This window comes from Coturnix japonica, chromosome 10 (genome assembly GCF_001577835.2).
Source record: "Coturnix japonica isolate 7356 chromosome 10, Coturnix japonica 2.1, whole genome shotgun sequence".
In the NCBI taxonomy this organism is placed as follows: Eukaryota; Metazoa; Chordata; class Aves; order Galliformes; family Phasianidae; genus Coturnix; species Coturnix japonica.
Window position 1 is genome coordinate 15,900,546 of NC_029525.1, and position 25,560 is coordinate 15,926,105.

The 25,560-nt window shown below is 49.1% G+C and overlaps 1 protein-coding gene across 1 annotated transcript in view; it reads right to left on the minus strand.

Annotated features, from left to right (window-relative positions):
- Positions 1–1,972: 1,972 nt before the first annotated feature.
- Positions 1,973–25,560, minus strand: part of CHSY1 (chondroitin sulfate synthase 1) — a 57,895-nt gene continuing 34,307 nt past the window's right edge. Inside the window, exon 3 of the mRNA XM_015873405.2 lies at positions 1,973–5,496. Coding sequence (XP_015728891.1) covers positions 3,904–5,496 — 1,593 coding nt within the window. The 3' untranslated portion in view covers positions 1,973–3,903. The remainder of the gene's footprint in view (positions 5,497–25,560) is intronic.

Here is a 25,560-nt window from a genome sequence, read left to right on the forward strand (position 1 = left end):
TGGGCAGCAATGGGCTGGGAGTGTGAGATTAGAGCCTGAAATCTGCTTCTCAGCACTCTTGTTCCCATAACCCTGGTGTCTTGTCTGCTGCTGGAGCTTGGTGTGGACACTCAACCTTCCTGTGGGCGGCTCAGTGCAGTTTTGGGACTTCAAAGTGCATTTTCAGCTACAAGTGGCACTGGGGCTCTTCTCAGCCTTTCTTTATGGAGGAGACCCTCAAACAGGAGGCAGCAGCACCCAGCTGGGCTGTGCTCTGGGCATGGGACTGCAGCGCCTGCACTGCAGAACAGAACTGAAGGAAACCACGATGGAGCCATCAGTGAGTGAATGGGATTGGAAGATGCTGTCACCCGTGTCCATGGAGCAAAGGGTTCTGTCTGTTCTGGGATGGGGAAGGGGATGGGATAGGAACAGGGAGGGGATGAGGAAGGGAATGGGGATGGGACAGGGATGGTAGTAGGCAGGAAGTGGTGATGGACTGGTGATGGGGATAAGCAAAAGGGATGGAGAAGTGGATCAGGATGAAGATGAGGAAGGAGATGGAAATGGGAGGAGGGAGGGGATGGAAAAGGGAATGCGAATAGGATGGAGGTGAGGAAGGGGATGAGGGATAGGGCTGGGGGGCTGGGGAAGGGACCCGGTGGCTGCTGCCCTCCTGTCCAGCTCTGCAGAGCTGCCTGGGGCCCACCTTGTGCTGCTGAGACACCCAAAATGCCACCTGCAGAGCCAAGGCCATTGCAGCCATCAGCCATTATCTCCTGTTTGCTTTGGGTGTTTGTGTTATCTCGGCATCGCTCAGATGGCTTAAACTGTGCCCTTTGTAGGAGCCTTCTTGAAATGTCAACAAAGCACAGAGGTGTGGCTTTGATTTTTCCTTCTGTCTTTTTTTGTTCTTCAAGGAGACAGAGAAGCAGAGCAGGGTCTGGCCAAACTCCCTGCACTGGGACCCCTGCTTGCTGGAAACTCTGGAGCTGATTCAGGGCAATTAAAGCCGAAGGTTTTATTGAATTAAAGTGTGAAGGCAAATGCAGCCAGCCTGCTAAACAGCCCCTTCTTTTTTTTTGAAGCTAATTCCATTTCATTTTTTCACCCTGCTCATAGCCATGCCTCACGGCAGGGGCTCACTGGGCCCTGGGCCCATCTGCCCATAGCAAAGTGCTGTGGGATGTTTCCAAATGGATCTCGTGGACTTCTGCACTAAGTCATGGCTCAGGTGTTAGTAAACCTCCCCCTTCACCAAACACATGCAGTAATTTAGCAGCAAAGCATTCCAGCATTGGTTTCCATGGAAGGCTGGGTTAGCACCTGAGCGCCAATGACTTCCACCTGCTCAGCCTCCCTTAGGCAGCTAAATGACTTGTATTTTTTAAGTATAAAATGGTTTTTATAAGGTTAGAATTTATCGTAGATGGCTGTAATTGAAAATTTAACTGTTAAACAATTACTTTGAAGCTGTGGGTCCATGAACCACGCGGTCAGTTAAGACGTGGGGCCTCGAGAGCTGACTGCAGCCTGGGTGTAAACCTCACTTTTAGTGCTCCTTGGGCCCATTTGGGAACCAAAGCTGAACAAAACCCCAGCACTGGATGGGGGCTTTTTGTTACAGGGCTTTTTCCACTTACATGCATCCTGCTTTTACAGGCTGAGTGAAATCTGACATAATCATAAGCTTTAATATACACAGTGTGCATTTTACATGTACAGGCATGCCTGCAGACATTTATTCATGGTTGGATGAGGTGATCTTAGTGGTCTTTTCCAACATGAATGCCTACGCAAGCTCTGGGAGCAGAAGAACCAGTGGAGAATGGAAGAACCAGGGAAGGCATCAGATATGGCAGTGGTGGCCCCCCACCTGCCCCAAATCTAGGTCCTAGGCTCACCCCATAGCAGGCCCCCTTCAGCATCCCCCCCGCTGTGCCCATGCTGGTGAATGGGGACGGACTGAGGCAGACAACAGCAGGAGCTCCGATTGCAAATAAAAAACAAAAAAACCTTTATTGCATCTTAGAAGCAAGTCTTTAAAACAAAAACAAAAACAAAAAAAACCAAAATGAAACAAAACAAAAAACTCCATGCACTGAATCCATCCAAGTACCTACATCCTTGGGACTGTCACCAAAAAACGATGAACATCTAAAAGACACTGAATCTACACTATCTGCAGTTCATATTCCATACATGTGTAAACAACGGTTATCTTTTTCTCTACCGGAATAGCAATTGCTCCATAAGATCCCCTCCAACGTGGCAACAACCTTAGCACTGGTTTCTCTCCTTTCTTTCGCTATTCTCCACTTCCCAAAGAGTAGGCAAAGTGGGACTGAGAACAATGAGACAAAATGGTGCTGGAGGAGATGATAGAAAAATATATTGTTCGCTGGTTTTTATTTTTTGTTTCTGCTGAGCAAGTTATTTACAGGTAGGTGGGTCCCAATACATCACCTGCTTCAATGACAACGGCCATTCACTGCATATGTCTCAGTGTAAAGGGTTCCCTTTCTGGCTTTAAGGCACTTTATTTTGTATGTTTGCTCTAACCTTGCTAGGTGTTCCTTCGTAGGGGTCGTCCTTTCCTCGTACTCAGCCTCCCCATCCGCAGTTCCTCTCCCAATACCACAAAGACTCCTCACCTTTCTCACGTCATTCCAAAAATGTTAAAGAAATTTTGTGTGTGAGGGGGGAAAATCCATTAAAAAAAAACAAACCAAAACATTTTAGAAAGTAATCTTTGGAGATAATTTGCTGCAATACGATGTACACTACCTCATCAGTGAGAAGATGCAATACATTCCTAATATATATATATATATATATATATATATTTACACACACATATATATATATATAAAATATTAAAATGACTAACAGATATTCAAGGAAAGGTCAAGAACCTAAAACGATGGATATTAAATAAATTAAAGGTCTATCGGATACAGGAAGGAAAAAAAAAAAAAAAAAACAACAAGAAAATAAAAAAAAACCAACTAGTAATCGAATGTAATAATTGTTCCCATTAACATCAGGTAACTGATCGAACAAAATAACGCGACCGGGTGCAGCACTTTGTAGAGAAGTGCTTGCAAAGTTCTCACGAGGGAGCTCTCCTTGTTCCTGCTGCTGTGCTGCTTCTCTCAATGATTCTTGTTCCCTCTGTTCCCTTCCACCTCTCTCTTGGTCTCAGCTCCATGCAGGACAGCGGTTGAGGGTAATACACAGAATCCACCACGGATTCCTAACGCATGAGATCTGGATACAGACCCAATATAAAAGAGAAAGATTTCCACCTGGGTTCAGTGGGGTGCACGCTGCCCACCCTTGACAAAGGGAAGTGCACGGGTAACCCAAACCATGGGCCCTTTGGGAAACCACCTGCAACAAATGCCCGTCCCACCACCGCACCCCTCCGTTTCTTCTGACATGGTTTGATTTCAAAAAGCAGGGCTATCCTCAACAGAACGCGGGATCTTTGCACTGTGCTGGTCACAACAGAACACTCAGACGCAGCGCTTCGTCCCTCGAGCGCTCAGCTCCCAACCGACAGAATCCAGCAACAGGAAAGGTAGGAAACAATCTTTTGTTCCTAAGGAAATTCTAATTCAAGTCAGGCGCCTGCAGCTCACTCAGGTAACTCCAGAACGGTTGGGTTGGTTGGTTGGTCTGAAGGCAAATATTGATCACAGTTTCGTTCAAAAAGAAACAAAGAAGAAAAAAAACAAAAACAAAAAAACAAGAGAAAAACCAACAGCTTCGTCCTTCTCCAAGTGAGCGCTTTGTAAGAAAACAACGATGATTGCTAAAATATATCCTGTGTGGTCTCTTAAAAGTGAATTATCAAAAAACATTTTCCCAAAAATAAATTAGATAATTAAAAAAAAAGTCTTTTTCCAGCATAGCTGGACATTAGGCTGTCCTCACTGAGCCATTAGTATTGCTGCTTTTCCCAAAACTGGGGTCGTTTTTTTCAAACCATATTTCAGCTAGCTGCTGCGTGGACCCATAAGTGGAAGCTTTGGACCCCAAGCACATTTTGTATTGTTTTGGATCAAGATTAGGGTCACAAAAAACAGGGTGATGCACGTGGACTACTCCAATTTCTTGGCTTCGGAAAGTTTTTAAGCCGGCTTGAATGACTTTGTTGAAAAGGTCGACGTCTTCAAGGCCCCAGCCTTGGATGGAGACATCAAAGCCCCCCGCTCGAAGAAGGTCACCTTTGTAAATGCAGGTAATACCAAAGCCATAGTTCCGCCAGAAACCTGTTTTCTGGGTGAAGGCAAAATGATTGTCACTAGGAACCTTTCCACTATACACAATCTTTGGATCGTACTGGCTAAAAATGATGGGGAAGTATACTTGTTGACCCAAAACCGTATTGGCTCGACACCTCTGGAGGAACTCTGTGGTAAACACTAAGTCAACATCGCAGAAGAAAAGTAAAGACTCATTCTGGAACTGAGAGGATCCGACTTCCAGAGCCAGTGCCCTCGAGAACTCCCCGGACACCGGTAAAACCTGCATGTCAGCCTTGGGGTATTTGGAGCGGTACTCTCTCATCAGGTCAATTTGCTTTGCTTTGTCAGGGTTGGAGTTGGAATTGAAGAGCAGGACTACCAGCTTGACGTTCTGGTTGGGAATGAGGCACGTCTTCTCAAAATTCCCCATGAACCTTGCAAACATATCAAAACGTCCAGAGAGAGGAATCAGGATGTTGATCTTCTGGTCTTTGAGTTCTTTCCTCTCTGCTCTGGATCTGCTGAGCTGGAAGGGAACAAACATCTTCAGCGAGTTGGAGAGGAAAGACAAGGACCCAGAATCCTGGTTGATTTTGCTGGCCAGCTCTTTGGCATCCATCTCTTCATGCTCCATAAACTGGATCTTGCTGAAGGTCTGCTGCAAGTACGCGTGCCTCCTGACGGGGACGGTCATCTTCTTGCCCTTGTGTTTTTTGTATAGCAGCAACAAGTCAAGCACGTACTCTGCTCCATACATCGGGTTTACCCTGCGATAGCCATACTGTATCTCCTTGAAATCGATGATCCTCCCCCTGGTCTTAGCGTTCGCGTTGATCATCTCCATGACCTGCATCACAATGTCATCCAGCGCTTCCCGCTGGGACGAGTCCATCCCCCTGCGAGGGGGCTGCCCATCAGCACCAGAGTACAGGTACTTGCCTGTAAGGAATTCCCACTCCAGGATCTCCTCCCGGTGTCGGGGCTGGAACCGCATAAAGGAGGGGGGCATGCCCAGCTGCAGGTCCTCTTTGTGGACTTCTGTATTGCTGTATTTGCTCATCAGGACAATTTCTCGGTGCAGCTGCACGGTCCGGTGACGCAGCTCTGCTATCTTGCGGCTCAGCATGTAGCTATGCAGTCTGTACTGGTAGGGGGGGTTCTTGTTCGGGTGCAACGTTATAGCTCTGTGTATTTTGCTGTTCCTCAGGTCTCTGATGTAGCCTTTTTTGTTCTGCTCATAGTTTTCATAAAACAGCTGCTGCATCTGGAAGAGAGGAAGGACAGGTTAGCGTCTGCAGTGCTGTACTGAACATCAGCCCCATGGGGATGAATGCCCCCGGCTCACAGGGCCAGGAGACTGAGTAAGCTGCTCGTGGCATTAGGCGCAGGTTGTAGCAATGCCAGCTGCTAGTCAGAGAAATTAAGAGGATTATTTGTTGTAAAACAATGTAAGAAACATCTACTGTGGATTGGGGATTACTACTGCCCACCCTACACACAGCAGGCAAAACAGCTGAGCAGTACAGGGATCCTAAGCTCATTTTTTCCCAACAGCACAGCATCACCAGGAAAAAAAGGCACCCAGAACAGAACTCTTTGCTATGCTCCCACTCCCCATGGGCTTTAATAATAATAAAAACAATAAGAAGAACACCATATATAGTAAGTATGATGGCAGTTTTTCCATTACACCCAAGTGCTGTTCAGGTATGAAAGCCGCACGCTACACTATGGATTTGAGGCATGAAAATGGAGCGTGCTGGAGGCTCTGGTCCAGATACTAAGTATGATATTGAATCACCGCACTGCCATACAGAAATGATGAAAAAGCAACGGCTCCCCTGTCATTTTAGAATGTCAGTGGAAAACAGTAAGTGCCTGAGATTGCTGGCAGCATGGGATGAGCGCGTATGATAGAATAAAAGGATCCTTCAAATGGAAACTGCTGTTTCAAAACAACCAGATAGTGAGCTCAGATTGGATTCAGAAGTCTTGCAGGAAGCCACCACGTGAGCCAAGCAGGCAAACAGCTTTATGCTTCTGGGCAGCTCAGGCAGCAGCTGATACAATGGAAGGCAGACGCGAGCCAGCATGACAGTGTGGGAAATGAGCTCAAAGGAAAATGAAGAGACAGAGCAAATTCTAACCCCTGGGGTCAAAGCCGTGCACCAGTCCAGACAAGGGATGTTCTAGATGATAGTGGGTTGGGTCTGCACCAAAAATGCCACTGAGCTGCAAGAAGAGCAGGCACACTGGCTTTGTTTAATAGAGACCTAACCACATTATTGACAGCAGGATTTGCCATAGGTGATGCACTCAATAAAGTACATAAAAAAAGGCTGGAACAATAGCAAAGAGCTAAAGCCAACACCAAATCAGGAGAAAAAGACTCAAATCTGATGACTGTTAAGCAGAGCACTCAAAGGAAGATCATGTGCCCAGAAAGGTGCCTTTCACAAACAGCACAAGTGATGCCTCCACCAGCTGCACTGACCCAGAAGCCCTGTTTTATTAGGCCTTCAGCTGCATTTTTCCCATTACTGTGGACAGACAGTGAATCTCGAGGATCAGCTCACACCTGGCTCCAATTGTCGCTAGCAAAACAAACCAGATGTGTGCATACTTTGACCTGAAGCTCAGCATCTCAGTGCAGGCAGCAAGGAGCAATCTGCTGGATGGACACACTGCTGCCTGCACTGCTTCCTCTACCAGTAACACCCAGCTGCTGCCTTCAGGTAAGGGCTCCAGACCTCCCATCACATCCACATAGGGTCAGTCCCATAAGAAGCCAAGAACACGTGTGTTTTACTCCACTGATCCACAATATATGTAGCACAAGAAGTATTAAATACAGCCAGAGACTGCACTCACATTTTAAACTACAGTACAATCCATAGGTGCAGGCTTTCTGAAGAGTATTGTGGCATTAGATAAATATCCTTAAAACATGTAATTAGGCAGCTATTATTTAAAGGGAAGTTAACAATAGGATTTAATTTCAAATGTTGTTTTCAATTTATACAGTAACAAAATCAAGACCATGCAGCCTGGATGTGTTTCTTGACGAACTGCCATCTAGGGCATTCAGAATTAGCTGCAAGAGGAAACCATGAAAGCAGAACGGCTTTTAGGTTACACAACAAAGTTTTAATGAGATACTGATGGGAAGGAAAAACGTTACAAAACTTCCCCTTGGAAGAACAGATAGGGATCCCCAGCAAACCTTCCTAAAGAAAATTAACAGGAGTACTTAAAGAGAAGGCTTAACATGAAGGAATCACCTCCCAGGTTCACTTCTGGATGCTCGATAAAACCTCCTGCCTCTTCCAAAGCTCACTTGGAAGCCTGAACAAAGATAAAAGAGATCCCTGCATGATTTCACCAGTGCTTCAACCCAGAGCAATTCAGAGCAGAAACATCTGCCAATGGCCACCTTGTTCCAGCCAAAGAGACGATAGCCAGCCAACAAGAGGCATGGAAGCAGCCAGACATGCATGCAGCCCTGTTTGGGCAGGGCCAGCACTCGGTGCTCTCCCCAGGAAGCCTCCCCTCCAGCGTCCCATTTGCCCCCTGGCTCTCAGCACATGGGATGTGGCCACATCTCCATCCGTGAGCATCATGCCAGGGGGATCCAGGACACCAGCGGGGTTAACCCATACCCTACAGGGGACACAGCTCACAAACTGCTTTCCTACAAGCCAGGTCCAAGTGGCCAGAAGCCAACAAGGCAATCCATCCCTCTGCAGGATGCTGACCTGACGCTCCCAAGCACAGCCTGCCCAGGGCTTTTCCTTTGCCCAAAGCAGCCCCAGATAGGTCCTGTTTTCTCACCCATGTCTTCAAAAGCACAGGTGAATTCTTGTAAGAAATAGGCAGCTCCCCCTGCACAGGTTGCTGGCTCCACCAGCCATGAATCAATCTGTTCAAATCATTTCAGCTCTGCTCCTTGCTGCAGTCCCTGGGCTCCATCACTACCAAGGGCAGCATCCAACCACGTGCTTCTACCTCATTTGGATCCCAGACACCACCTATTACCTTAAGTATCTCTTGTGTTGAGACTGGTGGGCAGGAAAAGAGGCAGAGAAAGGAGTACCTGTGATGTGCTTGTTCCTCCTACCAAGCACACCCATGCAGCGACGCAAGCCCACACGTACTCATCTCACTCCAGCGTTACGTGCCAGCTTCCACATGGCCATGACGAGCCTCGTGCTAGCTGAACTCCTGCAAACTCTGCCTTCGGGGAAACAGGTTTCTCTATGAGTCTTTAAATTAAAAAAAAAAGAACCTTTCACGGATATTAATTTTGCAATGATTATATTCTAAGCATGCTTTATTCTAGCGCAGAGCACTGAGAGTGCAGGGATACAAAGAAGAGCTACTCTTTATTGACCACTATTTACTCTAGACCTGTTGAAGCCTTAAAAACCCTAATGTTCCCCAAACCATTAGAGAATGTTTAAACTGTGGTACAGCTGTTGTGGGCACTCCTGGATCACCTCCAAAAGACCAACTGAAAGAGAGAGTGTTATGTTCTTCATTTTAAATGAAGAAGTCTTTTGCAGGCCAAAAAAAAGTGTACTGGAGAAAATGGACTTAAAAAATAAGAGCAGTTTATGCAGAATCTGGCCCGCAGCCACGGATCAGCCCCCGAGGGCTTTCTCTCACAGCTCCAGATTGTACTGGCACAGCCTGGAAAACAGCCCCACAAGTCTCATGAAAATCATGGACAAGACATGTTGTATGGCAGGCCTCGAAATGCCTGAGATGGGCTTTAAATACAAAGCCAAACTGATTTCAAAGAGGAGAAAACTGGCTAAAACTTTACTCAGTGAGGAGAACCTCACCAGGGAGGAGATAGCAGGGAGTTCAATTTGACAGTGCAATTGCTTCTCCTTCCACGACATGGAGTGAATGTGCTGCCTCACCCATGAGCCTCATGCACCTACCCATCACCTCCTCTCAAAGCACTGCAGAATGCATGCCAAGGATCTAAGGCAGGATTCTGCAACCTCGAGGTCACTGAACTCCCAAGGCATCTGCAAACTGCAAGAGTTGCTGCTGGAGTTTAATCTTCTGCTAGCAATACCAAGTCTCTGTTTAATTAAACAGCTAACCTTCTCCCCGTGCTTTTCCATTAAGTTAAAAGAAAAGCTTAAAAGTTACCTATTAAAGTAGAGTGTCTCAAGTCCAAGGGGCCTTTAGAGCATAGGGTCACAGAGCGGCTTGGGTTCAAAAGGATCTTAAAGATCACCTAGTTCCAATGCCCGAATAGTCCTAACTTGGCCACAGGAAGGAGAAAACCTGCACAAATTAATCTGTCTTCAAAAATGGCACCATGTATCTCACCTCTGATCTTCAGCATGATGGTCTTTGTTACCCCAAACCCAAAGGTGGGAGCAGCCCACATGCTTGAGATCCTCCTGCCATGCTGCAGAGCAGAACCTCCCCACCCCTGGCCCTGCAATAAATACAATAAATACTTTAAAGCACAAAATAGAATCTGACCTGAGAGCCTTTACTAACTTAGGAGAAATCAAGTAGAAATGAATGTGCCGTTTTGGGATACCGAGATTCAACAGCACAAACCTGAGGAGACTCAGCTGCAACTGTGGGCCGTGCTTCCAAAAGGCTCCGATTTAACAGCAACAAAAACAAACAAAACACCACTAAACACGAACAAATGTTCCATCCCGCGGCTGTCAAAGAAGCAGAACATCCTAGGTGCTAATAACTAATTATCACGGCTATTGCTTGACCAAGTGCACTCGGGATTTGTTTCCAGCATCATTTACACATTGCGAGGCCTGGTGAAAGCAGCCATTCTGCACATGGCTCCAACCCAGGGGGTGATTCAGCTCGCCCTGCCCTGCCGATAGGGACTGCCTCCCACCGCACCCAGAGGGGAGCCGGAACCCATCCGTTTCAAGGCCAGGCTGGGGATGATGCCAAATGACTTTCCCACCAGACACACTATGTCGCGGGATTTCTTCTCCTTGTTGTCAACTCCTCACTTGCAGACTCGGCGCTACAGGCAAGAGGACAAGAAAAACTTGGTTTTCATTAGGACTTTCAACAGGCCCAGGAAAGGAGCAGGCGCAGCCGTGGAAGCCTGGAGCTGCTCTTCCTCACGCACAATGTTGGAGGGCAGCTGCTCGGAGATGATGAGCAGAAAGCTTCTGACACCCCGGCAAACGGTTCTTGGATGCTGGAAATGAAAAGAAGGGACTAGAGAAGAAAAGACCTCTTCTGGACCGCCGCGTGATTTTCCACCATATGTTTTCAAGAGGCGGTAATGTAATCATTTAGAAATACTTCTGTTCGCGGCATTCAGAGATTCCTGTTTGGAAGCCACTTTCCACACGCAGTGATTTTGTAAGAACCATGCTGGATGAGGAGCCCTTCTGCTCCCCAAACACTTGGCAAGGCCACCATGAGCTGCTGTTACAGGGAAGGACACAAACCCTCTGCTTGGAAGGGCCTGGACTGCGGCCAACACATCCAGGCATCACCCAGCACAACCAGCACAGCTTCCCAGTGTAACGCAGGCACCACAGCCCTGGGGGTACACAGTGCCCAGGTAACAAGGGACAATGCTAGAGCAGCAGGGCCAGGCTGAAGGACAGCCTTGAAGCAGTGCAAAGCCCTAAGCCTCCCTGAGCCTTCACAGGATTACAGTGAATTTAATTAGGTGAAGATTTGGCCTCGCGATAGCTACAGCCGCAGCTCTTCCCTGTGTGTACAAGTGAGGTGGGGGTGGGTTTTAAATACCAGGATTCATTTTCAAGACGTTTGGCACTCCCAGCCCAGGCAGCGCTGCTTTAGATGAGGGATCCGTCTGCCTTTCCTTATGGCAGCAGTCCATGCTCTCTGTTTCTGATCCCTTGTGAAGACTCGTGGCAGGAATAGATCTTCCGGAAAGTGGCGAGAGGGGAGCTGGGAACACTGAGCAGAAGCACCAGGACAGAGCCAAGCGTCGAGCTGCCGTGCCAGCAGCATTCCCAATGTGCCGGAGCATCTTCCATCACCACCTTTAGAAATCTGCCTGCAATGGCAATGCCACTGCTCTGCCAGCACCCCACGGAAACTCAACTTGGGGGTTTATTAGCTAGCAAGCCCTCCTATAGCTGCCACAGCAGTGGTCCCTGTGGGTGCAGCTGAGAGAGCCTCTGCAGGAGGGTCAGTGTTTGGGAGATACTTTCCAAGCCTTATCCCTTCCATACTGGGAGCACGCTCCACCGTCTTTCCTCAAGAAAAGAGGGTTGGGAAGAACATCACAGCTTTTTCCTGATAGCAGAAAGGAAGGGCAAGCCTCACCATCCCATGCAGTTTTAGCATCTGTGACACATGCCAGTGATTTCCAAGGTCCTTTTTCAACATCCTCCAATGGGTTCTTCACCCTCGGTCCTGTTTTTCAGCAGAATCGCTGCTTCTGGAGCCGTTTGGAGACCATCAACAAGGCACAGCCCTCACCCACCAGCTTATGCAGGGGGAGCAGCGTGGGATGAGGATCTCCAGGGCTGGCTGCAGCCACGCAGCATTGTTCTGAAGCGTGCATTTGAGCCGTGCGCATGCTGCCCTGCCAAAAGAATTGTTTAATAATTGCTCAGAGGAGGGGAGGGAAATAAAGCCACAAAGTCTTGTTTCATGTGGAGAAGCCACATGTTTCAGTCAAGCCGTGAGGATGCTACAGCTGAGCCCAGGCCTGGGAATTACGCAGCTTCAGAGGGAGTGATGGCAAAGAGCAGAGCGCGGTAATGCTGTGCTGCAGACATCATTTCCACAACGATTGCAAAATGCAGAGGTTTTGTGCTTGTGTCATGACCACACAGGACTTCAAGCCTACCCACTCTTCTGTGCTGAAAAAAAGCAAACCCTGTCCTTTGTCCCATCACTGGAAAGCTGGTGTACACTGCTTAAATTAGACGTGGCACTGAGAAAACTGGAGCAAGGATCTGCTACCTAAAATACAAGCAACACATGGACCTACAATACATGCAACATATGATGGTTTGGTTGTACAAGATACGGTCATCCAGGGGACCAGCAGAAAAGCCTTGCCCATCCAGGGGGATGATAATCTCTCACAGATCTGACTTTCTTGCCCTGAATCTCAAAAGCTTCATACATTCTGCAGGAATCTCATTAACTACAATGGTCACTGTTCTTGTTACTTGCATGAGGGACAACGTATTTAAAATGAGCCATGACTTAGGAGAAGGCATCTATATACCAAAAGAGCCCCTTTGGATGGGACTCATGAGGTGGGTCCCACCTCCATATAGAGGGGAAGTTCCACATACACCACTTTGAAACCAGCCCATTTCTCTGCTGTTTCATATATGCTCTAAGCTATAAGGAAGGCAACAACCTTCTGTGCAGCCCCAGCCTTCATTGTCCTCCTGTCAGTGGAACAACTTTCTCATTATTAAAACGAGCTGTCAGGCAGACTGGCATTTCCCCCCTCGTGGTATCCAAGGGAGCCCGTTAGTTCAAATATGGTTAAAGACTTCACATAGTGTTGCTGGCTAACTGTATATGGTCTGAGGTTTTTCTGGAAGCTCGCTGTCTGGCACAGTTTGGAGAAGTAACAAACAGCACAGCACTGCAGTGCTGGGCTGAGTGCCTCAGGCATTACACACCCCTGGCATTGCACACCCCTGGTATTACACACCCGCTGCGTGAGATGTGGGCTCACCTCTGGGCTGCTCAACCCTACTGCTGGATACTGTCTGGCATGGGGAATATTCAGCTGCTGCTTCTGTAATGACCTCAAATAACACAGGTGTGGACAGTGACAAACACAGTTACGCTTCATCAACTAGAAAGGAAAAAAAGAAAGCCCTCACTGCTTCCAATTTTCCCAAGCTTTGTGAAGGATTTCCTACTCCTACAACACACCAAACACTTTCAACCATCACCCCACAAACACGTGGGGCTTCCCAGTCCCATCCCGGGTCTTCCTTTGCTCCTGTAGAGCAGATCCACAGGACTTCTCATTCTGCTGGCTATGCCTGAGCAGTTTTGGGGGCACAGACCCACCCCAAAGCTGTCCCTTGTCCCTCGTCCCTCTGCACCTGGTGCTCGCTTCCTCTTCCCTCCCCTTGGAGGCTGTAGCCCCTCTGGATGTGGAAACCACTCCGCTTTGTGGACCTTTCACATCTCCATGCGTGACACCCCCTTACCCTATTGCCACTTTTCCCCAGTGCAGGAGATGGGCAGTGGGAGGAGCAGGGAGACACGGAGATCAGAGCAGTCTGACCACAGGGCCAGGTCCCAGTGCCCTGAGGAAAGGCAGGGAGGGAGGAAAAAGGACATTGCTGAGAAAGCAGAAGCAGCGCTTGCCAACAGATGGAGAAGGCTGTCGGAGCGAGCACCCCCGTTCACCAGACAGCGATGCCTTGTCTCCTTATGACCCATTTTCAGTTGTTGATCAAGGACATTTCAGGGATTTGACTCATGAATAGCAAATGCCTTATGCCGGGGCTGCCAAAAAGCCTTCTCCTTGCTGCAGGAAAGCAGGGCCGCTTTGAAGCAGCTCCTGAAGCAGGACAATTTACAGCCTGACAGCTTAAAGCTGCATTGAGAGGGGCCACGTTTCCTCAGGGCCCTGTAAATCGCCGCGGTTCAGACACAGCCGGGCCATGGGCTGGGAGGGCAGGGTGCATGGATGGGGACAGTGTTCTTCTGCCGTCCCACGGCGGCACGTCCACGGGGAGCCAGAGCCCTTCAATGGGGCTTTCAGTGGGACACACAGGACTACATTCTGCTGCAGCTGCCGCGGTGCCCTTCTGAGATAGAAGCCTATCATCTGCATGGCAGGTTGCTGCCGAGGTCAGTGCGGTTGGAGCTGGAGCTACCACGGGCTCCAGCATGCTGATGGATGTGCACATGGGTTGAGCACAGCTCCTGCTTGCAGCCACACGCTGGGCATCCACACTGGTTCTGTGTCCCACATTAGAAGCTCTGGTCCGTACAGATGGGAGGATGAGATCTGGGAGAAGAGGATGCTTGAGCATGCGCTCTTTTGCAACAACTCAGTGTGGGATGCTGAACACAGTGCTATCAGGATTTTCATTGTATCATAGATGGCAGTGACAGCAGGAAGACACCAGCCGTGCTCCTATCGTGCCATGCCTCAGCCTCACCTTGATGCAGGTGCCAAGCAAAATCCACCCACCCGCAGCAGATGTTGGGAACTTGTCTGCCTGTCTTCAGCTGCGCTCTCAAGGCTGGCCTGCTGTCAAACGCCCAAGGGCACGGCTTTAGTTTTTCTTTTTAAGGCGGAGGTAATGCATCCAAAGTATTTCTTTTTTATGCTTGGAGAAGGCAGAGCTACACCTGGTCCAGAATACACAGCAGCAGGCAACATTCCTGTGTCTCAGAGGGAAGCTTGACCTTTTTACTTGTGAAATAGCTGCTTTCTACCTGCCTGTATAATTCAGAAGTACTACAGGAACGATGGTAATAAATCCGGCCAAATCTGCTCGGTGCCACCTTCTTCAGCAAGCAGCCTGAGGGCAGAATCTCTCTTCTCCTCTGCTACCACATTTGTTTCCATAGAACCAGAAGCCAGAAGGACACAGCGATGGTGCCTGGGACACTTTGCTCTCCAACTGTTAGAATATTTTGCACAAACAGGAAAAAAAAGAAGAGCAAAAGATGTGCAAAGACAGAAGGAGAAAGTGGGAGGGAGAGGGCACAGCAATGGACCAGGAGAGACACATGTGCACATATCATCTTCCAGCATTTCTTATGCAAGATCCCCCTTTCGGGTACGTCGTGTCCCAAACCCAAACCGTAACAGCAGTCCGTGTTGCGCAAAGAAGAAAGATGGAACACATTATGCTAACCTTAAAACGTAGCTTGGGGGCCTGGTGCATCACAGGCTGTTTAGTGTTAGCAGCATCCAGAAAAGCACTGAAAAATGCATCACAGGATATTGAAGAAATCTATATCCGGATATTAAAACTAGTATTCAGTAAAGTGCTGGGAGTGGCTACCGCAATATGGTCAGACCACAAGCTTAATGAAGCCTAGGAAATAAAGCACCAAGACTAATTGGAAGCACGTCAAAAGAAATCACATACAAACTCCACTAAATCCACTAAATCAGAAAGGATTCTTCTCAGCCTGACATGGGATGGTGAGGAGACAACAAGAACACGTGATTTATGTAAGATGTTGTCCACTGCTTTACACTGATTTCCAACACAAGGCAGTCCCTACTCTTCAGCTCTGGGATTTCACACTTGCTGGCTTTCCAAGAAAGGTTTTACAGCTGGAAGTGGGCCGGCATGCCCAGCCAGGTGGCACAGTGCCCTGGTGCCTGCTGCCTTCCTGCTGCCCAAAGCCCTGTCCTTGAAGCACAAAGCTCCAGGCCGTGAGCCTCCAGCAGAGCCCCTGTGTCCCTCAGTGGATCACAGAATCTCTGAAGTTGGAGAAGCCCTCTGAGATCCCCAAGTCCAACCCGGCCCAGCCCCAGCATGCCCAGTGCCCATATCCCTCAGTGCCACATCCCCACAGATCTTATCACCTACAGGGACAGTGTCCCCACCATCCACTGGGCAGCTGTGCTGGTGTAGGAGAGGTGTATTTCCAAGGAGAAATTCCTCCTAATATCCAACCAGACCCTGCACTGGTGCAACTTGAGGCCATCACCTCTCACCTTGTCGCTGTTAACTGGGAGCAGAGGCCAACACCAGCTCAGCACAGTTTCCTCTCAGGGATTGTGGAGAGTGATGAGGTGCCCCTTGAGCTCCTCTTCTGCAACTGACCTGCTACAGTGGGCTCCTCTCCTCTCCACTCGGAATGGAAAAAGAATCCACCTGACCCAGCAACGTTGGCTTTTTTGTTTTGTCTATGAGCTAAAACACACTGAGGAAATAAAAGAACCCCACAACATCAAAAAGCACACATCAAAAACAGAATAATCCCACCCCATCCCGAAGCACTCCTCTGATCTTCGCCCTGCAGACAGCTCCTCCTTGGTACTGAGGCTGGGAATGGTCTCCAAAGGGCACTGTTTACTGAGCTGGGCTGCTCTGGTTGTGCTCTACGTGACACTGCAGAGCATCCCATAGGCAGTGGGGTAGCCCATGGCAAAGAGACAACACAGGATGGTGGCTGGTCAGGGTACAGGGACAAGGCATGGTCTGCAGCCTGAGAGCTACCAAGCAACAGACAGGGTGCTACAGAGACTCACTGTTCGTAGGAGCTGCACCAGCTCATGTCACTGCTGCATGGAGCCAAACCCCAGTTCCTGATGCACAACACGAGGCTTCCTTCCCTGTATGGAAGCTGCAGAAACCATTCTCCTGATGCCACAGGCGTAGGGTTTTAGTAGCACGAACCTTTTCATCCAAAACCATGAAGAAAATAATATAATAGTAATAATAATCCATAAGGCTCAGTGGCAAACAGGAGCGTATAATCTGAGTTCGCTCGCCCGCTAAATAATGACACTTACATCATGCTGAAATAAAAGTCTACGTCGTGTTTTCTGAAAAAACAAGGAAGAGATCAAACCGTCCATAGAAAGAGCTATAAATCCACGCTGCAGAGAACCCAGACCAAAGTATGTAATCAGGACATAACAAATGGAGTTTAATACTCAGAGGAAAGCCACAGCTCTGGAAGACGTTTAAAGGAATATTTCCATTTTCCTAGGTACTATATCAGGTTCTTGGCCAGACGTTTTTGATTGCCCTGGACTAAAAATACAGCCCCAATTTCAGGAGACAAGAATTTCAGAAGCATGACGAAACGTGAAAGGTAATTGCAGCGCTCCGCAGAGCTATTTACCGCACCATCTAACATCTCCAAAGAGATCAGCTCACAGTGCAAACATTCTGGTTCACCCCATGTTTCAGTCCTGGCACCCAGGGAGCAGCAGGAAGAGCTGTGCTGGTGCCAGGGAATGGAGCCGAACAGGGCACGCAGCATGGGATGAGCAAGTGCACCTTGAGGAAGGCCAATGGAGGGCAATACCAAGGGCTTCAGCTCAATGTCCGCAGCAGCTGTGCACTGCTACCATCCCACATATACGTTCTTCCTCTGTAAAGCTAGTTTTAATCCTAAGGGCTGCCTTCAAGCAGCCATTAAACCCAGGATATAAAGCACAGCGCTGCAGAACTAAAGACTCGTTTCAGACAAGATTGGATGAATTCTATTCTGAATGTTCGTTTTCTAGAACTGTACAGGCTGCTGTAACAGCCAGCCAGCCAGAGAGACTGCCTCCAGAATACGAGGTGTCACTGGTCAAACGTATCCTCATTAGATGGTGGCCAAGTGATATTTATTTAAAGTGTTACACGCTATGAATTAAACATTCATTTTGTATCACCCAGTAAAATATCCGAACCTCATGTTGGCAGCTGTGCAAATTCTGCCCCGACTGCATTCATGACTTACTGTACTTCCTTTGATTTTCGCAACGCCTCTCTTCTCGTTTCAAGAGAAAAACCTAAAAGTCAAGATTGTCAAAACTGCGTCAGTTTGTATGTCAGCCCACGCTGAGCAAAATGAAGGCGAAAACAGATCACCCCTCAAGACATCGTCTTCATCAAGGCTGCAGATGGAATTACAGCATGATAATTAGCACATTCCAAGACTTGGCAACCTCATCCTAGAAGGAAGGTACTGAGCAAAGTCAGAGCGCAGACCTTCCCCTCCTGCAGTGGTTAAACAGGGACTGATTAAACACAGAGACCCTCGTGCCCCTGGAGATCTGACTGCTGGCTCTTATACCCCAGGAGAGATGGAGCCCCATGTGTTTTGGCTGGGTGCTCTGCAGCTCCTCTGCTTGGGGTGGCTGAAGCCAGAGGGAACAGCCTGCTGGTAACCTTTACCTGCTCTGAGAAGTGTTCCAGCATCTAGTTGGAACAGGACTGCAAGATTCATTACAAATGCACTTTGGACCACAACGCACAGCAAGGCTGCTGTGTGTGTCACTGCTCCGCATTAGGAACATGATATTTTTTCTACCTCTGAGCAGGCCTGGAGGGCAGAATTCACCTTCGCTACCCAGGGGATGGTGATTGCAGACGGCAAACTGGTTGGTACAAGAACTCCAACAATGAAAGCTGAAATAGGAGCTGCTGACACCTACATCTGTTGGGCACGGGGTGTTCAGGAGGCAGAGCCACGCTGCTGCCAGGTGCACTGAGGGACCATCATGGCCTGTGCTGTCCCATGAAGCATGGGTTAGGATGGGGCAAGACTAACAAGAAGGTGGGATGGTCACAGGAACAAGAAAGAAAAGATGGCTGCAAGCTGCTGTAATTTGCATCACTTTCTTCAACTGAGTGAGCAGTAGCTTAAGAAGAAAAGGTATCTGCAAAGGCCAAGCCACAGTTTGAATGCTAGGCGTGGGTAGGTGCCTACCTGACAATAGGGGAATGGTGTTTCATTAGTGATTTGCAGGCATTGAGATCAGCACACCTCAATGCCAAGTGGCCAAACCTTGGAACAGTTCTTCTAAAATGCACTTGGTGCTCAATATAGGATGCTACAGACCAATTACTCTGACTTCAAAATGAGATTTAAAAAGACATATATTTACCTTAGATCAAGTCCCTGTGAGCTGCTGCATGGCCTCTGTGCCCAGAGCATCCCTGCTGCTCAGCTGCAATCACCCTGCCTGCACCAGAACCTGCAAATCCTCCATTTAGCTGCAATTGTCTTGATCTTGCTCAGCATGTGCTCACGACAAACTCTTAGTAATGACTGGATATCTGGGGGCTGTGGCAGCGGTTCACCAAGATGAGGCTTGCTATTGTTGCATCTGTGGTAGCAAAGGCTGGAGGGGATCCAAGGGGCTTGAGAAAGGCTTCAGAACATTTCACACCAGAGCCCTTTCCTGCAGCACTGTGCCTGGCCAGCTGTCACAGCGGGGTGTTGGGGTAATTCCTACCCCAGGACAGATGGTAGAATAAGCTCTTCCCCTGCAGTGCAGGATATGCCTCTCTCAGGCCCACTTAAGCACCTCTCCTCTAATCAGTCACCCCTGGAGAAGCTCAGAAATGAGCTTAGCAAAATTAGAGCAGGCTAAAATTCTTCAGTCAACACAGCGATACCTGATACGTGACACAAAACATCCAAGGAGCCTGAAGCCCAAGCACAGCCTGCTCCTGCTTCCCCATCCTCATGCCCTGCATCAACCAAATTGGGTCCGTGGGGCTGCAGGGAGCACAGGCGCTGTGTCAGCAACCTGCAGAGCAGCAGCACCAACTGCCAGCCCTGGCACTGATGGTGCTGCACCTCGTGGAAAAACCATTGGCAGAGAGTGTGTGAAGCCAGCAGGGCGAGCAATGCCAAGCAGCAGGGAAAGCAGCCGCAGCCTTCCCAGCAACGTGGATGGGTGATGAAGCTGCAAGGACACAGTATTCCTCCAGACATCAGCCGGGCCCAGGCACACATTTTATGTCGCTTTGGTCACACCACCGGTTTGGAGCAATCAGAGCCTCAGCCGCAGCGGAACTCCAAGCTAAGCTGTGGGCACGAGAAGCGCTTTGGGATTAAGCAGCATTTTGCTTCTCTCCAACTATTACCCTGGGTGGAGCACAGCAGCTGGTCCAGACATCCCTGAAAGGCACTGCTGCGAGCACAGCTGCATCCTCTGAGCTCTGCTGCTGCCACAGACTAAAGAAAGCTGTTAGATTTTGCAAGAGCAATGCATAGGGCAGGTTGGCTTGGGGTACAGATCCCCACCCTGTCCCAGTAATGCTAGAAAGCCACTGTGTTCCCACACCCTAAGCAGGAAGACAAGCAAAAGGCTCACACAGCAAGAACCTGACTCAGTGCAATGTACCAAAACTCAGCTAACTGCCAGTAAAACGCAGCCTGGTTTGGGGGCAGGGAAAATCTCTGCCATTCTGGTACACTTGCAAGGGCTGAGCCTGGGGAAATGGGGAGCAGCAGGCTTGGACTGGGAGGAAGGGATGAGGGAAGGAAGCGGATTGCCGGCTGCAGCCCCAGATATACTCATACAGCAAGGAGATGAAAAGCTTTACTTAAAGTGCCAATATCAGTCCAATGTATTTCTGAGGGCTCACAAAGTCCCATCTGCGCAAAGTAGCCCAAAGGAGCTCTGCAGTCATGGGATTTCACAGCTCTCTGTTGGCTCTGCTCTGCTTCTAGGACTGCAGAGCACACTTACAGGACTGCCACGAAACAACCCCCATCAGAGCAATCAGCGCTACCCCAGTTCTGTCTCTTCCCATCCCCAGCAGGGTGCTCCTCCGGGGAGCTGAGAGCTGCAAGCAAGGTGCAGGCTCTGCAAACCCACTGCTGCCAACTCCTCTGCAATCCACCGTGCTGAATGCAAGACATAAAACCTCCGCAGCCTTTTGTTCTGTGACGTATTTTTATGCCTGGCATAACCATTATACTTGAGGTTTTCTTATTTTTATCTCCGCGTTCAGTTTCTTTTTCTTTGGTCATCAAAATGGCAATGGCTTATTATATGCTTTGAGGTTTCCTGCACACAAAAAGGAAAAAAAGAAAAAGGCTGTGCTGCTATTCCCGTCTCTAATTCATCCCTTTCGCTGTAGGCAAGACATCAAATCATACCCAGCAATTTCATTTGCCTCCCAGTTACCAAAAATGAGCACTGCGGCCGCTGGCGATGCGCGGGGTTGGTAGCAGCACACCCACTGCACCAGCAGCGCCTGGCAGCCACAGCTCCTCTTCATTGAAAGCAAGCAGGGCTAAAAGCATCCCTGATAAGCTACATGGCTACATGGCCAAAGGGGCTTTGGGCTGATAGGCTGAGGAATGTCATCCGATTTGTTAGCTGATGTGTATCTGTCTTTGTTGGGATGTGTGCCCAAAGGTGGAATCTATGAAATCCATGCCTCAAGATATGCTTACTTCTACCTGAAGATACAGAAAGAGGGAAGGGAAACCCCTATATTATTATATATGGGGAAAACTACAGCTGGGATCCTCTGCTCAGCCTGTCCTGATGCCAAACCCCCCATGGATGGAGCAGCTCAGCATCCTCCTCACACCATCCTTCTGAACAGGATCAGCAGAGGACCACACTCATTTGCATCCACAGAACAATGGAGAAATTAATGGAGATGATTGCGATTCATACCGCCTTGTGTCTTCATCAGCAGAAAGGTCAAACAAATTAAGGCTGTGAATTCTGGGCAGAGATTTCAAGCTGGCTCTCTAACACTTGCAACACGAGGGAATAATTAGAAGACATCCATCAGCCCCACTTCCGTCAGAAAGGAAGTTTCTGTTAACATGAGGATGAGCTGTCCTCTACATAGCTAGATCTGCTGTCAGATTATGGGCTATTATCTCTCCTCAAGCATTTCAGTGCTCAGCATGGGGCCACACCAACCACACGGGACAGACATCCCATATAGAAACAACCCCACAGGGCCAACTGAGCCACTGTGAGAGCCACCACGATGCCTACAACACCGGGGAGGAAGGAATGGTCCAATACTAACACAACCCCAGGTATTCCTCAATAAAACCCACAACAACACAGGATTTCCACACTGAGCACAGGAACCCACAGCAGCTCCCTGCTTATATAGTTACAAAGCCCTGCACAAACACTCGGTGCTTTAGGAGGATCACCCCACTGTGCCAGTGGGGGACATCAGCACTGCCCCTGCCCCACGTCCCATTTGTGTCCCTTCCCCCCCCCCCCCCAATTTCTTTTATTCCATTTAAAACACAAGTTCTGGGTTAGCTGAAGCTCCACTACACTTAGGAATGGCACCGAGAGCAAAATAAAACAGACTGCTCTGCTCTGTCCCTCTGCCTTTGGAAATAAAAACGGTTTGGCTGCCAAAGAAAAGAGAGAGCTACACCCATGTAAAGCTCTCACTTAGGAAGAATTAATACAGCCAATTGGGTTGGGTGGACTGCCAGCGAACTACAGTACAAAGAGAGAAAAAGAAAAGCAGAAGCCCAAGGCCTGTCCTCTCCCATCAGACTCGCTCCAGTTTCTGCCTTCTGCTGGGTTCCTGTCCGGAGGGAAATCCTCCGTCACCTCTGTCTAGACTGCTCACCTGGTTTGCTTTTGGAAGCACAACGGCTAAAAACACACACTGTCATAAGGCAGAGATGCCAACGTCCTGCCCTAGGAGCCTTCAAAGCACAGGAGCTAGAAAGCATACACAGGTTATGCTCCATACACCGACAGACAGTTTTATCTACATGCCTCTGTAGCACCAAGGAGCCCAGTGACATTCCCAGCTGTGTATTTCCCTGCTGCCCACCGAGTCAAGTGCTCCTATCTGCCTTCTGTACAGAGAGAAGCTGCACATGCAGCTCTCAGCATGATTCCACGAACTCCTGCAGAGAAGCCCTTTAACCTCCCCGATAATCATTACCAATAATTAAGCGCCGATGACGCACAAGACATAAATAAGAGGTTAATGAGCAGGGAGTGACTTTCCTTTGTGAACAAGTGCAGCGCCTGCATTTAGGAGTAGCGTTATCACAACCACCCGAGCATGTGGCTGGGGAAGGGAACCAGGAGGAGTCGCTGAGTGGGCCGGCGGGGGGATGCAGGGACAGCACGTGGGGGTTCACAAACCCTCAGTGCTCCAAGCCAGGCACAGCTGGAGAGCTCATTGAGGCCTGGGAGCATCCCTCCAGCATTAACCAGGCAGGGAGTTTGCACCGGGAAGAAACAGGACTCTCCATACTGGGTGTGATCCTCTTCATCAACACGAGCTGGATGAGGCCCATTAAAACGCATCACTCACAACTAAAAGCACACCGAGTATATATATCTTTTTCCACTTTCAGAACAACTTCAGCTCCTTTCCTCCCCCCTTCCCCACCGGGAAGCTCTGAATAACAGCGACTGGGAGGAATTCGCCCACACAGCTCTGAGCAAACCAGGATATCTCCAAAAAAGCTCCCAATTCCCCCGCGCCGCTCTGAGTCGCTTATCAAACATCTGCCAGAGAAGCTGCTGGAGACGATGGGTCTGTGCGCCGGTGGCTCAAGCGCCGCACGCTGTTGCTCAACATTGCCCTGCTTTTTTCCCTCGTCTCCTTCAGAAGAAGGGCAGGCAGCTGTTCCAGCAGACAGCTCCCGGATTTCCCTCGACGTGCGTCAGCGCTGCGGTGCGCGCTCCTTCCCAATCTGGCGGCCATCCTTCAGACAGAAGGAAGTAAGACAGTGGTCATATCTAAGCTACCGCCAATCTTGGCCGTACGCTGTGAAGTGAGCCAGACAGACGGCGTGCTAAAAATGAATCTCCAAAAGCCACGACGCTGGATGGAACGCTTTAAAGCCAGCCGGACGAAAAGAAAGCCAAAGCAGAACGGCACTGCCAACGGAGCTCTACTGTGTCATTCCTTGGGCTGAAAGGTCTCGCAAGCAGTTGCAGACACTTCAATTAAGCCATCGTTAGCGAAATGGACAGCAGGAAGATGCTGACTGCCTGCTAAGCCCCCAAGCTTTTTGCCTTCCTACAGCCACATTCTCTTCAGTGTCTTTTAATAGTGCAAACTTGAACACAAATCAACCACAACTCAGCATATCCTATGGGGGAAGAGCTCAGCCCATAGCACATCAGGAGAAAAGGGGCCGTGGGTCTGTGCTGACAAGGGAAGAAGCCAGGCCCCACATCTCCCCTCAGTAGCCCTGAATGGAACCACTGCCCCACGCAGAGCTCTGAGAGGGCAAACCCACACCTCAGCAAGGACTTCATTCTCACTGTGGAAGTGCTGAGAAAAGCTTCTTAAAAATCACTAAACACACTGAAGAGTTTCTGCCTCACAGTAGAAAAGACGCTCTCACTCAATACCTCTCACAAAGCTTCTTTTTGCCACGGCTGCCTGTAGTATCTGTGTGTCACAGGGGAAAACAAGATCTGCTTCATTTCCTCGCCACCTCCTGCCTAAAAATCCATCCCAGATAACAGCATCCCAAAGCTGTCCCTGCTGCAGAAGGGCCCAGAGAATGTGCCTCACATCAGCCCTTCACACACCAATTCCTGCCTGACACCTTCAGATCAGGATTTTAAAATCCCTTTCTTTTTTCACCTAACGAGCACTCACCACAATTCCCACGTTAATAAAACATCCCACTGAACCCACTGTAAGCACAGCCATGTTCAAAGGGTGCAATGGCCGGAGCGGCAGCGACTTGGCCGCATGGTGACAGCCCAGATGTTCCCCATCCGATGCCTCCCCCCACCCTCACAGCATTACTCACTGGGACGTCGGCACAAAGCCACATTCAGGCTCAGATCAGCTTTTGTTTGCCTCAGAGCAGGGGTGGACAGCTGCTGTGTGCTCTGCCCTGGGGTTTGGGGGAGCTCTCCATCGGGGTTGTGGAGGGGCTGAAGGTCGCTGCACAAACTCCTGCTCCATGCGGGCACAGTGTGGTGTTTGTCCCATAACCCTCCAGCTGCCCTCCCTGCAGCTGAGGTGGCTGTCAGATGAGACCTCGGTTTCTTCCTCACAGCTCTCTTGGCTTCTCTCTGTAGGATGTCTTGGTGAGCTTCTGCTAAACCCTTTCCAGCTTCCCCAAGGACTCTTTGGAGCTCAGAAGGAAATAGGTGCAACCCACAAGCACCAAACGGAGGGGGATACGAGCTTCCTTCCTGCTGGCTCTCTAGGCAGGTAATAAACATCTAGCTTTATGTGTGCTGACTGCAATTAGGACTTATACATGTCCTCACTACAGCACCAGGTCACCACAGAATGGCTTGGGTTGACAGGGACCTTTAAAATCATCCAGTTCCAACAATGCTGCAATGAAGCATTCCTCCTCTGCGACCCACATCCCCCACTTAAAAAGAGATAAATACAGAGATACCTCCATAAAGGTCCAGGTAACACAGCACAGTCCTGTCTTGAAGGTGCCACCGAAGATGCAGAAGTAATGTGACCATGTTCACACATCTGCCCCAAATCTGTGCTGTTTCCTCCTTAAGACAAACTGTAAAGGTCTTAAACATACGTAATAGTTCATTTGGGAACATTTTCACTCTTAGATTATATACAAATCAGCCCTTACGTAATCAGAGAAAAACAGGGCACTTTAATCCATCATGCTTCTCTCCCCTGTAGACAGGCATTTAATCAGCAGAAGATAAAACACGGCATCCGGAAAAACCACTTAAACGATCAGATTTTGCAAGCAAAGCCTGCCCTGCTCTTCCTTGCAGTTTCTAAAGTAAAGGAGAGGGGAAAAAAAAGCAGTGGAGCCCTTCTGAGAACAGCTGCTCCCACTGAGGGGGACACAAGAAGTCACCTTCCCACCCGCAGCCTCTTTGAAGGGTCATCGAGATGGGGCTGTCCTTGTGAATCTGCTCCCCAAACCCACAGGAGCTCAGTGC